The sequence below is a fragment of the Lineus longissimus genome, chromosome 9, assembly GCF_910592395.1.
Source record: "Lineus longissimus chromosome 9, tnLinLong1.2, whole genome shotgun sequence".
Taxonomy (NCBI): Eukaryota; Metazoa; Nemertea; class Pilidiophora; order Heteronemertea; family Lineidae; genus Lineus; species Lineus longissimus.
The window spans coordinates 18,391,741-18,406,607 of record NC_088316.1 but is presented as its reverse complement, the minus strand read 5'-3'; the positions used below and the strand labels follow the sequence as shown (position 1 = coordinate 18,406,607).

At 42.5% G+C, this 14,867-nt stretch overlaps 2 protein-coding genes across 3 annotated transcripts; one reads left to right on the top strand and one right to left on the bottom strand.

The window, feature by feature from the left end:
* Positions 1-2,457: 2,457 nt before the first annotated feature.
* On the bottom strand, positions 2,458-9,001 carry LOC135493370 (CWF19-like protein 2). Its single transcript, XM_064780682.1, has 15 exons — positions 8,888-9,001; positions 8,482-8,583; positions 8,110-8,205; positions 7,711-7,836; positions 7,386-7,505; positions 6,967-7,170; positions 5,843-6,748; positions 5,405-5,626; positions 4,922-5,062; positions 4,500-4,703; positions 4,168-4,284; positions 3,730-3,885; positions 3,357-3,437; positions 3,021-3,122; positions 2,458-2,815 (listed from the first exon to the last, which is right to left on the bottom strand). Exons 1-15 carry the CDS (start codon positions 8,975-8,977, stop codon positions 2,660-2,662), a joined length of 2,823 nt encoding a protein of 940 aa, XP_064636752.1. The 5' UTR covers positions 8,978-9,001; the 3' UTR covers positions 2,458-2,659.
* Positions 9,002-9,042: 41 nt separating this feature from the next.
* Positions 9,043-14,867, top strand: LOC135493371 (kelch-like protein 9). Of its 2 annotated transcripts, none has more exons than XM_064780684.1 (9): positions 9,043-9,316; positions 9,761-9,907; positions 10,248-11,274; positions 11,550-11,695; positions 11,976-12,078; positions 12,312-12,488; positions 12,758-12,886; positions 13,116-13,200; positions 13,896-14,867. In XM_064780684.1, exons 2-9 carry the CDS (start codon positions 9,770-9,772, stop codon positions 14,026-14,028), a joined length of 1,938 nt encoding a protein of 645 aa, XP_064636754.1. In that variant the 5' UTR covers positions 9,043-9,316; positions 9,761-9,769; the 3' UTR covers positions 14,029-14,867. The 2 variants fall into 2 exon arrangements, with proteins under 2 accessions (XP_064636754.1, XP_064636753.1); XM_064780683.1 differs by having other exon boundaries at positions 13,559-14,012.

Sequence of the window (14,867 nt, the reverse complement as noted above, 5' to 3'; positions counted from 1 at the left end):
TGGAAATATCGACAAATTTCCCCTAACAAAACAGACTTCCCCTTTAACATAAGTTACTGGCGGTTGCGCCCTCTGAAAGATCGACAGATTTTCCTTTTAACAATAGTTGTGAAGAAAAAGCTTCAAACGTCATTGGATTGCCCCACCTGCAAAAATGTGGGTATGTGGTATGTGGGGGTATGTGGTTTTAGATACTGCCGGTCGAAATACTGGAGTCCGTGAGCCCAGCTGACAGCCTAGTGGCGTGGTACGGATACGATCGAGAGGGCGGTTTGGGGTTCCGCCGATGGGGCTCGCATGCCTTGGTCGTATCATCATTATCATCATCATCATCATCATCATCATCATCATCATTATTATTATTTTTATTATTTTAGTTTCATATTATTACGTAAGTGCAAGCTCTAGTGAGCTCACACAACTGTTTGACAGTCCTGGCTACTCCACCATGCTGACAACATGATGAGAGAGATCAGACAGTCACAGCCAGGCCACATCAGTCTTGTTGGCTGCTCTGCCAAGTTGTCAACATGGTGAGAGAGATAAGACAGTCGCAGCGAGGCCGAATCAGTCCTGGCTGCTCCACCGTGTTGACAACAATGATGAGAGAGATGAGGCAGTCACAGCCAGGCCGAATCAGTCCTGGCTGCTCCACCGTGTTGACCATAATGGTGAGAGAGATGAGACGGTCACAGCCAGTTCAAATCAGTCTTTGCTGCTCCACCATGTTGGCAACATGACGAGAGAGATGAGACAGTCACAGCCAGGACAAATCAGTCTTGGCTTCTCCACCGTATTGAAAACATGATGAGAGAGATGAGATAGTCATAGCCAGGCCAAATCAGTCTTGGCTGCTCTTCCAAGTTGTCAACATGGTGAGAGATGAGGCAGTCACAGCCAGGCCGAATCAGTCCTGGCTGCTTCACCGTGTTGACAATATGGTGAGAGAGATGAGACGGTCACAGCCAGTTCAAATCAGTCTTTGCTGCTCCACCGTGTTGGCAACATGATGAGAGAGTTGAGACAGTCACAGCCAGGCCACATCAGTCTTGTTGGCTGCTCTGCCAAGTTGTCAACATCGTGAGAGAGATGAGATAGTCACAGCCAGGCCGAATCAGTCATGGCTGCTCCACCGTGTTGACCATAATGGTGAGAGAGATGAGACGGTCACAGCCAGTTCAAATCAGTCTTTGCTGCTCCACCGTGTTGGCAACATGACGAGAGAGATGAGACAGGCACAGCCAGGACAAATCAGTCTTGGCTGCTCCACCGTATTGAAAACATGATGAGAGAGATGAGACAGTCACAACCAGGTCACGTCAGTCTTGGCTGCTCTGCCAAGTTGTCAACATAGTGAGAGAGATGAGGCAGTCACAGCCAGTTCGAATCAGTCCTGGCTGCTCCACCGTGTTGACAATATGGTGAGAGAGATGAGACGGTCACAGCCAGGCCAAATCAGTCTTTACTGCTCCACCTTGTTGGCAACATGATGAGAGAGATGAGACAGTCACAGCCAGGCCACATCAGTCTTGTTGGCTGCTCTACAAAGTTGTCAACATGGTGAGAGAGATGAGACAGTCATAGACAGGTCGAATGAGCCCTGGCTGCTCCACCGTGTTGACAACAATGATGAGAGAGATGAGGCAGTCACAGCCAGGCCGAATCAGTCCTGGCTGCTCCACCGTGTTGACCATAATGGTGAGAGAGATGAGACGGTCACAGCCAGTTCAAATCAGTCTTTGCTGCTCCACCGTGTTGGCAACCTGATGAGAGAGATGAGGCAGTCACAGCCAGGCCGAATCAGTCCTGGCTGCTCCACCGTGTTGACCATAGTGAGAGAGATGAGACGGTCACAGCCAGTTCAAATCAGTCTTTGCTGCTCCACCGTGTTGGCAACCTGATGAGAGAGATGAGACAGTCACAGCCAGGTCGAATCAGTCCTGGCTGCCCCACCGTGTTGACAACATGACGAGAGAGATGAGAGAGTCACAGCCAGGACAAATCAGTCTTGGCTGCTCCACTGTATTGAAAACATGATGAGAGAGATGAGACAGTCATTGATCAAAGCTCACAGGCAAGACCGATTGTCTCTCATCGCCGGACACACAGACAGACATCGAAGAACAACCACCATTTTTCTTTGTCACAACTGAACCGTACAAAATCATCCAGGAACAAAAAAGACATTGTTGCCTGACACTGAACAAACCTCCATTTGTTTGAATCCCCCATTATCAAGGCTTTACACGAGATTTACTGGTCAGAGCCAAACTGAAGCCTGGCACCAGGACCAGTACGAATTCGGAGACAAACTCATTACACTGTCTCTCTCTAAATACTTGTCACTATTGCACACGTCTGGACGTCTCGGGAAGGATCACCAGCCGCACAACAGGCAGGTCATACAACACAAAGAACAACATCTGTTGTCAAAGTAACAATGTCATTTATTGCATCCAATGTGACATACAGTTTGTTGGGGGAAACCAAACAAACCATAACTGTTGTCCTTTATTTTCCGCACTCTCATTTCACAAGCTCCAAGCTTGGCTGTCTGCATGGACTACTCCAGGAAAGGGATTTTCACTAATGTTTGAAAACTGCATTCCTATGTGTTCAACAAAATATAGTTTTGTCCAATTATATACAAAATCTGAATTCAGTCATCGTCTTGTTTGTGCAGCTGAAGTGTCCAATCAAATGGTTTCCACCATTTTGAAAATTGCAAAACTTTCGTTCTCTGATCCTCAAAGTTTTCCTTCATTGGTTTCCGCCATAACCTTGGTTCCAGGTCCAACATCCCACCAATTATTTCCTGAAGTGAAAGAAGAAAGTTATCCCTTTGGCGCCAGGAAGTAGCTTTTAAGATCTCTGTGTTTCAACCTGGAGTCTTGAAACACATGTGAACTGGAATATATTTTTGCAGGCAAATGCTACTCAGAAGATACTATTTAGGAGTGGCGTCACCAGTTTACAAATAATTTCTATTTGGAAATTTTCAAAGATTACTATTTCCCTACCTTTCCAAAATATTTAGGAAATATCTTTTCATTCTCAATGACATGTGCAAATCCTCCTTGGAGACCGAAATCCACACTGAAGTAGGGAAAACCTTTAGGGACCTAAAACAAGGAAAGAGACACAGTTATAAGGAATATTAAGAATGAGCCATTTGCTTATGTTAAGGAAGGAACTATACGTATGAAGGAATGTAACTTAGTTTGTATGTAGTAGAGTTAAGAGTTTTCAAGCACACAAATTGAGAAAAGTGCAGTGAATAATCTCAGAGAAAAATGCAAACTACAGGCAACTTTTCCCCATCCCTATTTGCAACGTAAAAACAATAAATAACTCACAGATCTCCTAATATCCTTTTGCCTTATATCAACCAATTTCTTGTTCTGATCCCATTCAGTCCCAGACTCTTGGATAGCTTTCTGCAAAGAAAGGCAAAAAGTTATTCAAACAGTACACACAGATCCGAGGGCTCACTGCATTTGTCAAATCCACATAACTTAGAATCTAATGCTGTACAGTTTCAGGTGGTAGGGGATACAGTGTTTGCCCAAAAGAAAAAATACCAAGTGCCATGTTGCACCATCCAGACCTATAAGGTTTTACTACTACAATAGGCCAATGCCGGTAGTATTGTAGTAGTTATGACTTGACCACTTCACATGAGGTCCTAGGGTGTGTTGCACTTCAGGAAGTGCCAAGTTTAATCAATACCTTGAAGTATATTGGTGCCATTTCTCCAGTCTCCCTCGGCATGGGGACACACTCCATTATCATATGGGGCTGCCACTTCAACCCCATCACAGTCTCCATAAAGGCACAATCCATGTCTTTATCTTCGAACAGTTTTGTTAGACCTTTCCTGAAGACCTGAAAGTAACAATGTAAACATTGTAATTACTGAACTGATTGGTGGACATGTTCAAAATCCTGTTAATTGAACTTTATTGAGGTCTGACATTCATGTTGCAAAGGACCGATTGACATATTATGCAATGCCCTCTTTTCAACAACGCCGATTACAGATTGAACTGTACTCTTTATGCAAACCATCCAATGTCGTCCATCCTTGCCCTGTAGTCCTACTTGAGATGCATTGTACAAATAAGTACCTCACCCAAGGCTACGAGTCACGACCACTTTCTGGCCTACCTGTATTTCATTCCACACATCCTCATCAGCAGCGGTTCCTGCTGAGACATGCTGGATTGGCACAATCTGACAATGGCCCTCTGTCAGAGACAGGTAGTTTGGCAAGCACAGATAGCACTGGAAAATGCAATTAAGGTTTATAAAGTGGAGGTAGGAGCCAGTTTTGCCACATTAAGTCAAACATGGAGACCATCAAGCTACAATACAATGTACGTGTATGTAATTATCTAATTGTTTATAGTAAATCTGAAAATTTCACAGAAGTTTTTCAAACTGATATTTTAACATCGAACGACAACGCAGCTTCCTTTTTCAAGAGAAATTATGCTCACTTTTATTCCAATGGCAATTATGAGATGTTTAGGACATTTCTCCAGGCACAAGTCGCAGCGACCGAGGGCAGACGCCATCTTGCTATGTTGAGCAATGGCATCTGATCGTTGACGGTTTTCCTCTTTTGAATCCGACAACTTCTTATTGGCACGATTGACAAACACGTCATCAACTTGGTAGTCATCATCAGTTTTTTCCATTGCCTGTAAAAGATTGTGAAGAACCACATAAGAAGTATCTCGACCAAGTCAACCTGAATTGTACACTCTTGAAGTTCCTGTATCTGCAGCTCAACCTCGAAATAGGATTGGAGCCTAAATCATGAATGGACAGGCCAATTATAGCTAGGGTAATAGCGCTTTGAGCAATGAAACCAATTAACACACAATCAAAAAGAAAATATTGTTTATATCATGCCAACCTTTCCAGCCAGTCTTGCAAACATCCTGTCCTGATCCTCAGCAGTACCAAGCTTCTCTCGCTGGAACATTGTCTTGAGGTCATACTTGTCATCATCAGCAAAATATCTCTCCCGCTCGCCAGATGTTCCATGGGTTGTAACCTGAAATTGTCAAGATGACATAAACATCAATGGCAATTTGAGTTATACATATGGGCAGTCACCATTAAGAGAGAGTCCACTTCCTACTTTGACCAGTAAACAAAGTCCAACACGAGAAACTCGGAGAAAAAATCCATAATCTAGCCCTGTGTGACAGATAATAAGGAAAGGTTTTTGGATGGTGTATCTTAGTGGTTTTCATGGTAAGAACTATGACAGACCAATCCTGTGTTCACCAGATAGTCTAGTTTTCTGCCAGGCATGATGTTACTTTCTTGCCATAAAATGAAAGCAGGCATTCGTGATCAAATTCACAGAAGTTGCCTTTCAAATCTTAAGCACCTTTTGTTTCTTCCGCCTGCCACCAGATGGCTCTTGAGGTGTCTTGCGTGCAGGCAGAGGCATCTCAATTCCTGATCTAGTAATCGTTGTCAGCATCACATCTTCTGGCGCGACATCTTTTTGTTTTGTTTTCTTACCACCAGATGCTGCTACCCTGCTTGCATTGGCCTCTTTAGCTGACCTTGCCAACTCTAGCTGAGTTTTTAACTTTGCTGCTAAATCCTGCAAAAAAATCACACAAAACTTATTTTCTTGTGCCAACCAGTGCTTGAAAAGTCTGATACACCTGCTTATTTGCTACATCACAGGCCATCTCATGGAAAGAAGGTTGGAGCCAACAAGATCTAACTTGTTATTCAATATTTTCATCGTGTAACACCAGGCATCTCTAAAGTTGTTTTGCTTTGGGGTTACTTAAAATGTACTTGACTTGCTCACCTCATTACCCATGAGCTCAGCCTTGACGATCTTCGCACCCAGAGTATTCATTTCCTGCTCAGACAGTATTGGCACCTGTGGTGGGACCTCCTCTTCAGAACTTTCACTTGGTTCCGAGGAGCTGCTATCCTCACTGTCAGATGCATCTCTCCTTTTTGGTGAAGGAGCTTTCTGTGATTCTTTTTTGGCCGAAGGAAGATCTTTCCTATCTGAATGCCTTGATACACTTTTGTCTTCTCCCCTATCATCTGCTTTGATAAAGTCACGCTTTTTCCATGCAGGGATATTGTCATTACCAGAGTCTGGTTTTCTATATTTTGATCGCATACTCCCAGAATCACTATCTCCAGGTTTCATAAATGTTCTTTTGGAGGATTTCTCTGAATCATCTGGTTTCATAAATTGACGTCTGCTGCTCTGATTGTCATTAGGATTCATAAATCTATATTTGGATGAAGAACTTTCCCGTTCTTTTGATCGACTTCGACTCCTCCTTTGCTGACTCCTCTCCTGTGATCTGCTCCTTTGCCGCCGAGAAAGTTGTTCTGCAGAATCAGACCGACTACGCCGTGACATCTCCCTGTCTTTAGAACATGACCGACTCCTTCGGCGACGAGAATAATATCGCTCCTTAGAACTGGACCTACTTCTACGGCGTTTTGATGACCCTCTTTCTCTAGAATACGACCTATTCTGACATTTGGAAGAGTCTCTGTCTTGAGAATTTGACCTACTTTTTCGTCGTCGAGATACATCTATATCTCTAGAGCGAGATCTCCTCACGCGATCTCCATGGCGATCATTACGTTTTTTTCGTTCCTCCATTCTTGTCAGTTGCTCTTCTTCTCTCTTCCTCTGAAGATTTCTCTCCGCTTTCATGATCATGGATTCAAGTTTTTCCAAGGACTGGAAGATAATGACAAATCAAAGCTTTTTTATATTTAAACATGGCAGAAATATCTCTCAGACAAGGAAAGGTCTCAAAAGTAGTCCAATTCGTTCAGTCAAATTCATTTTCTAACTACGTAGAAAGCCTCAACCAAAACTTGAAATATATGACAAATATTAAGACATAATTTCGGTGATTTTAAATTCAAAGCCACTCGAGACAACTATCAACCTACACCATATCGTTCAGCAGCAATATCTTCAAGAGATCTTTTCTCTTCTTCTGCCTGCTCGACGCATCGCTGATAGGCCTTCTTCAACCAGCCAACACCACCATCTCCCAATACAGGGGCCGACGCCTTAGCTGATGGACTCTCGTCAGGGACACCTGTACCACCATCTTTCCAGAATGGATTGAGTTCTCTTGCATGCTGACCAGGCTGGAATGAGTCCAAATGAGTATTTTAGGACAAACCTTAGATATCAAAGGCCATGAAATCGACTTGATAAACACAGCATGCGTCAGTTGTACGTAAGACTGGAATACTGATCTACCATCATGAAATGTTGAAGTTGGAATTAAGTTGAATTAAGAGTGTTTAACAAGGTGTACTCCCCCCCCCCCCCCCCATTCATTATTTGAAAAACTCCAAACCTGATCGAAAAGGTTGACCTCCTCTTCTTTCTCTTTCTTGTCCTTTTTAATTCTGTCTCTGAGTTCATCTCTTGTAACACACGGGACGAGATCTATAGGAGCCGCCATCCAGTCATCTCTCTAGAAGAGGACATGATCAACTTTAAGAAACAATGTAAAGTTAAATGTTCCAATGTTCCAGTGCATTTCATTGGACAGATCTTGCTCAAAGTGCTCTGTTGTACCATGATTTCTTAGGGGAAGTTAAGCTGCTACAGAGCATGATACATGTATTGTCACTCATGCCAGGGCCAGGCTAATGAACACTGTAGAGAATAAAATTTACCTGTAATTTCCAATCTTGAGGCATCATCGCTGGCCCCTTGACAACTTTGGTTGAAGGTAGAGAGGCATCTGTATCCATTGGATCTTCACTATGTCCTTTTTCAACCCAGGTAGGTTCATCAGAGTCCTGGTAAGGTAAAGAGAGAGAAGAATATGATAACTGCAATTTCAGGTCAACAAGAATTTCATATTTTCTGTTTACTCAACACCAGATTGTAACAGGCTGTGTTGCATTTTTTTCAGTGATTGACCAACAGTTGTTAATGCCTGTATGATTTGATAAATTTTAAGATGTGCAGACTCCATGAGCCAAAGAAGAGTATGCCTTTGTTCCTCATCCTTATAGTTCTGGTCCGCTCATAGTAACTCAGATTCCATTTTATTCTATACAAAAACTTACTGAGTCTGAACTTTCTCCATCTTTATGTTTACTTTTCTTATGCTTCTTGTGCTTTTTCTTCTTGTCTTTCTTCTTTTTCTTGTGTTTACTTGACTCCTAGGGAATACCAATATGGACGAACTAATGACAAGCATTCAATTTCAACACATCATAGCCATAGGAAAGCCATCACACCACTACTTCAGGTGGTGCTTACACCATCGTTATTGTACATACCATGACAAGGTAGCTGGACAGAGTGTTTAAGCCACTCATACATACATGTATTTGCATACTTACAATACAAGATCATTGTTAATGACCTCATCAAATCGGTCACTGACAAACTTGCACTTGCAGAATAGTACCAAGGCCAACTGCAGTATAACTGACCTTATCAACTCTGCTACTGACAGACGGTAACATCCAAGTGTCATCCCCCTTCTGCCTGGCAAGTTCCTTCTTTTTTTCATTTTTGTCATATTCCTTCTTTGCCTAGAATTAGAAAGAAAAAGTAATAGGCCTACATTTCTTCAATTTCAATATCTTGTAATTTTACACTACTCTACGCAATATATGTCAACATTCCTCCCATTTATGTACAGTCTATCTACATTGAATGTATGTACACAGGATGGTACAATCACGAGGCCTAGGCCTACTACAATTTTGATTTGTTTACAAATTTGAGAATCTGAAATGACTGTTCAAAGGTTCTCTACAAAAAAGGTACTCAATAGTTTTTAACACCATTTCCCAGAAATGTAGATGAGATATTTAAGCTAATGTTGAAGAAGACCTTTTCTAGATATCGTGATCTGGCATCACGTTTTTCTTGTCTTTCAGCCTCATATTCAAGGGAACTTCTAAAAGCAATGGGCACAGACATCTTTAAACGATCGAGGCGACATCTCGCGGAGAATGAAATTCCTGGGTTGTTTGGAGATGAGCGATAGAAAAATGTCGATAATAAAGCATTTTTTGTCAAAAACTTGATTGCATTGTGTTTAGGAAGGAATTTTGACTCTTTGTTTTAAACATTTCAGTGAACGGGTCACATTTCCTACCCTACTCCGGAGGTGATCTGCTTACGAGCCTCAATTGTTATGTGACGAAATGCCATTAGAGGGCAGCACTGTCCACCCAAAAATTTCAGCAGGGTGGTGAATGCTGCAAATAAAAGATCTTCCTGCAAATTTACTGAAGATATTGGTTGATAAGTTTCATTGTAAGTTAGTGTGTTTGGTAACTGTAGACCTGTCAAAAAGATTTTCAACTGATTTTGTTTTGTTCTTGTCTGACTGTACAGACAAAGTAGTAGGCCTGGCTATAGGCCTAGGCCCTATTATTTTATTAGCAACTTTGCTAGGCTATATAGTATCTACCTATGGCTATAAAAACGGCTACACGTCATGTTCATAGTAGGCATATATTGTTCTATGTGCCAATGAAGCAAGCTGGCTACATACACCGGCCTGACAGGTATTCCAAATATCGAGTGTTGCGGACTGGCAACACTAGGTCCAGTCCAGCAGACTCTGGAGACGTCGAGTAGACAGGCAGCAGCAAAACCTCCCAATCAGTGGGAATCACCTGAAAGAAATTCAAATGGGGTATTGGTGATATTTTGGATATGTTCCCTCTTTTAATCTTTATTTCATCTATTTTTCAGTTCTGCAAAATGGCTTCAAGATCAGATGGCTCGAAACCAGGCGGTCTTGAGAGTTTTGCTACCTTTTTCTTCCAAAGAATGAGTGAACTCCACCAGGAAGGTGTACTCTGTGATATCACTGTTATTGTTGAGGGGGAGGAATTCAAGGTAAAGATGTGACCCGCTCTACCAAAACTAGGCGCTTGTCGCATCTGAACTTGACAGGTTGATACGGACTTGTTGTTCATTTCCCTATTGTAGACCTTTTGTGAAATGTGACCAAATCAGTTTGTAATAGATTTCACAAAAGGTCTACAATAGGGAAATGAACAACAAGTCCGTATCAACCTGTCGAGTTCAGATGCGACAAGCGCCTAGTTTTGGTAGAGCGGGTCACAGATCTCAGTTACGAAAAATGTGCACTGTACTGAATCTAAATAAATCTTAATAAATGTAAAAGCAATAACATACTAATTGTTGACAATGTTGTATTTTTGCTTTGTTCCAGACCCATCGCCTCGTTCTAGCCGGGGTGAGCGACTACTTCAGGGCAATGTTCATGCACAACATGATCGAAAAGAACAAGGACAGTATCGAGCTCCAGGGGCTGAAACTCTCTGGATTCAAACCTCTCCTCGAATACTCGTACTCTGGCCGTCTCCTTCTCACAATGGATAACATTAGTGCCATTCTGGAAACAGCGTCTTTTCTACAAATAAGTGATGCATTGGAAAAATGCAAAAAGTTCCTCATTTCTAGTATGGACTTTACAAACTCCTTGGACATCATTGCCTTAGGTGAAACATTTGGTGTGTCAGATCTACCTGAAACCCGACGAAAACTCATCCTAGATAATTTCATGGATTTCTCACAGACAAAGGCATTTCTAGAACTTGATCATAAAGAGATTGCAAGTTATTTAGAAAGTGACTCTTTACGTGCGTCGTCCGAGTTTGCAATACTCAAAGCAGCGTTGAGATGGTACCAGCACGATAAGACAAACCGGCAAAAACATGCATATGATGTTCTGGAGAAGGTACGTTACACCCAGGATGGATGGTCGACCATCGAATACGCCAGCACCGAAGAACCTTTCAACACCTGCAGCAAGTGTAAACGGTTAATGGAGGAGTGTGTCCAGTTCATGCAACTACCAGAGCGAAAGCATTTGTACTATGATCATAGAACTCGTGTTCGCTACGACAAGAAGACCTTGATCCAACTGAGTGGTGCCATAGAGGATGATGACTATGGCCCCAGCGGACATGGCGACAATAACTACTTCCACCGTGATTTTAAGATATGGCTTCCACTTGGTGCAGCGGCTATGTCGGACCCAAGATCGAATTTCGCAACAGTTGAGATAAACGGATTTGCAGTGATATGTGGTGGTTACCTGTATGACGATGATATCGGTACCTTTATGCACGTGACCAATGAAGTCAAGACGCTCCATTGTAGTAGTGGCTTTGCATTGTGGGATATACCATACATGATCGAACCAAGGGCCCATCATGTGCTTGTACATTGCAGAGGTAAGAATTGTTCAGCCATCAACCTTAAACTAGCTTTGTTTTTCTGATATCAGGTCATTTGTCCATCTTAGGAAGTATATAATGAACATCTTTAGTTCTCATACGTAATCAAATAGGGTTGCAACTGCTATAAAACTTTGTTGATCACCTCGGGAAACTTGAATGTATTATTGTGTATGATTTGGCTATCTAGTGGACTCACTGGAGTAAAAAGAATATCTTTTGTTTGCAACCTACATCTTATACAGGTTATGTCTCTTTCACTTCTTCTTTAGATTATCTCTACGCCATAGGTGGGAAGTCGGATGGCCAGATCTGGGCATCAGTAGAGGGCTTCGAGCTTAATAAGGACGAATGGTCTTTCAAAGCATCCCTGAAGACACCACTTTATGATCATGCAGGCTGTGAATATGGAAATAAGGTACTCTCATCTGTGAGCTCTTAAAGAGTGGGGCAGGTAAAAGAGCGATGTCAAAAGCACCATCAGCATAGTTCCGTCACCACTGTGGATCGATTCCTGTCTCATGTGATAAGTGGACAACTCTATGATAGAGAGGTGGACTCTCTCTGACAGCTTAAATTTACTTAGTGGTCTCCAGCTTTCACCTCCCTCTGTACATGACATGTTTCCAGGTCAGATATGGTATTTATCAGTGCTTGCTCCTTTGTGGTTTCTTTAGTCTTATTTTCCTTTATTTCAGGTGTATATTAGTGGCGGTGTAGAAGGTGATACAGTTGTTAATACCATGCGGTGCTATGACCCAGAGACGAATACCTGGGAGACCAAGGCTCCTATGCAGTCAGGTAGGTAGAATGCTGACCTTATTGAACTCGCACATCTGATGGATTCAGCTACATGCTCTGCCTGGTTTCTGTAACTGTTACTGGTAAAATGAGACAATTTGTACGATTCTACAACAAAAACATGTCAGTAAACCTAGTTATTTTAAACGAATCTCTGACAAACCAGAGCCTTCATTCCAGGATTGTACAATTTTCGTGTTTGCTGCTTAAAATGTTCTGTATTGTATTTTCAGTGCGAGCTGGCCACACGATGAACAGGCTTGGTGATAAGTTGATTGCCTGTGGTGGCTGGCTGTGCTACAACCAAGGAGGAGGTCACCTCAATTCGGTAGAAGCGTATGACCCCATTCAAGACAAGTGGACATATCAGTCAACGATGAGGAGTGATGTGGCTTCCCATGCCGCCACTGGTAAGATTAAATTCAAGCAATTTTGTTGGGCCAATAATGATGGTGTGACATGACATCTTTTTTTTTTGACGGGAATGGCCAGCTAGAGAATTAAGATCCCATTACAGCAACAAGCAACCTGAAATCAGCTAAATAAGTTTCTGGGTCTTTTGGAGACACCTTGTATAGCTTCTGCTCGCCATCAGAAATACCAGTGCTTGAAATCTGTCCTCCCGCCAAGCAGGTTACATGTATACAAGTATACCATCAGTTGCCTTATCTAATTTCAGTGATGGAAGACAAGCTGTACGTTGCTGGCGGCCAGAACAGTCTTGGAGAAGTCCAGTCTATCATCCTAGAATATGACCCAAAGAAAGACGAGTGGATTAACTATGGGCATCTACCTCGACAGCTCAAGAGTTAGTTTTCATTTTCATCCCAACCTATGCCTGACATCACTTCTTGTTTACATCATTGGGTGTTCTTGTCGTACATCAGCCTCATCAAGTTGGTCTTGAAAGTCAGGTTGATTCCGATTGCTCTCAAGTAGTAGAACAACTCCAAGTTCATGAATAATCCTCCGGATCCTCATTTTACCTTTCGATTAAAATTTCTGTGTTAACTATTCAAAAGTTGTTTTTTTCTCAGGTTTAGGCCTCTGTTGTTTGACTGTGAATCTGAACAAACCTGTGATGGATGATGAAGACTGGTTGGTCAGGAACTTTGAAGCTGTGTAAGTACTGGTACTTCAATTATTGAGACCATTCGTGACCGGGTCTGTCAGGTATGGGCTGTTGGAGTGGCAACATCAGTGCCCGTCACCTCAAAGGTCCCAGGTTCAATTCCAGTCGATCCCAGTAAACTCATGTGATAGAGGGTGACTCTCTCCAACTGCGTTAGAAAGACTTGCCGTCAGATATCCTATTACCCCTCAACCCTCTGGCGGATAAAGGGGGACATCGACATCTTTCTTATTCAAGCAACACACCACGCCCAATGTGGCCAAACAAAACTGGTGACATGGTGCGTGGTGTTCAAGCATTGTGCCATGTTAAAACATGTTTACAAACAAATCATTTCTCTTTATTCAGGGCTTTGGACGATGGAGACGAAAATGATGATCTAGACCCTCATGTAGATTGGCGCCATGTCCCTGAATATGAACCCTATGCATATTATTATGATTTGGATCAAAATGCAGATTGGGGTCCACATCCAATGGTCGATATGGGTGATCATGATGCACAAGTAGATTAGTTGTGGTCTTGTAGATTGCAATTATTATCCCCATAGGCCTACTGATTCAGTGGTTGGATCAAGCAGACATATTGTGATCATGATCCATATGGACCTTTGCCTTAACTCAAGAAAGTGTGTTGAATCCTACTTCATTCAAAAAGAATAAGACAAGCTTTTGTTTTCATTCAGGATGTTGGATGATGAAGAAGACAATTATGGTCCCCACGCAGTTTGGGCCTATGGTCATGATGATCTCAATGTAGATTGGGGCCATGATGATCAAGAGGGTCCTCAACATGAATGGGGCTTGGAACTCATTTGAAACTCATCTGAAAACTCAAGGGAGACGGCCAATTCTTGGCAGTCTGATTGGCTACTCTGAACTCAGGATAATCTGATAGCCTAGTCAAATCTTCGCACACAATGCAGAATAAATAAAGCTGTAGGATTTGCAGGTTAAGATCGAGCCAGTACAGATATTGCTCTTATATATCGGTGTTTCTTCAAGTTAAGTCAAGTGGCTGTCACTTTTAGCCATATTGAGTCAGCTCTAGCCATTGCCGATCGTTTGTCCATCTTGGGGCCGACCCAGCCCACAGTAACATGTGCGAGAATGGCAGCCCGCCAGTACTGAGACTAGCCAATCAACGAACGATTCGAGGAACCCGTGACCGTAGACTCCATGGCAACGAAGCGAGCGGGAAACTAGGCGAATCTGATAATAGGATGGTGTCGACGTGTCGACACCATACTGCGACAATAGGGGGCGACACCATACAGTGTCGCACCACAGACCTACAAGCGAGGCGACTGGCAGCGCCACCAAAATCACTGTAGCGGCAACGGGTAGAACTACAATGTAGGATATAGCAACCACGTGTGATACCGCGGTAGCCCGCAAATATGATAAAGTTTGACTAACGATCGTTCCTTTGACTTTGATCAATTGATCAGTTTTCACACTATTACTCTCTCGCCAAATCATGGCAATTCAAATTGAATTCGCAAAATTCTTAGCCCAGACCCGCTGAAGTTTAGTTGATACAAAATGTTTTTACCTGAGTTTACCACAAAAGTAAAAACTTCATCATTCATCAATGCATTTCCTGTAGTCTCTTGATTCATTGACTCAAATGTTGTGAAATTATACTCGTTTGTTAG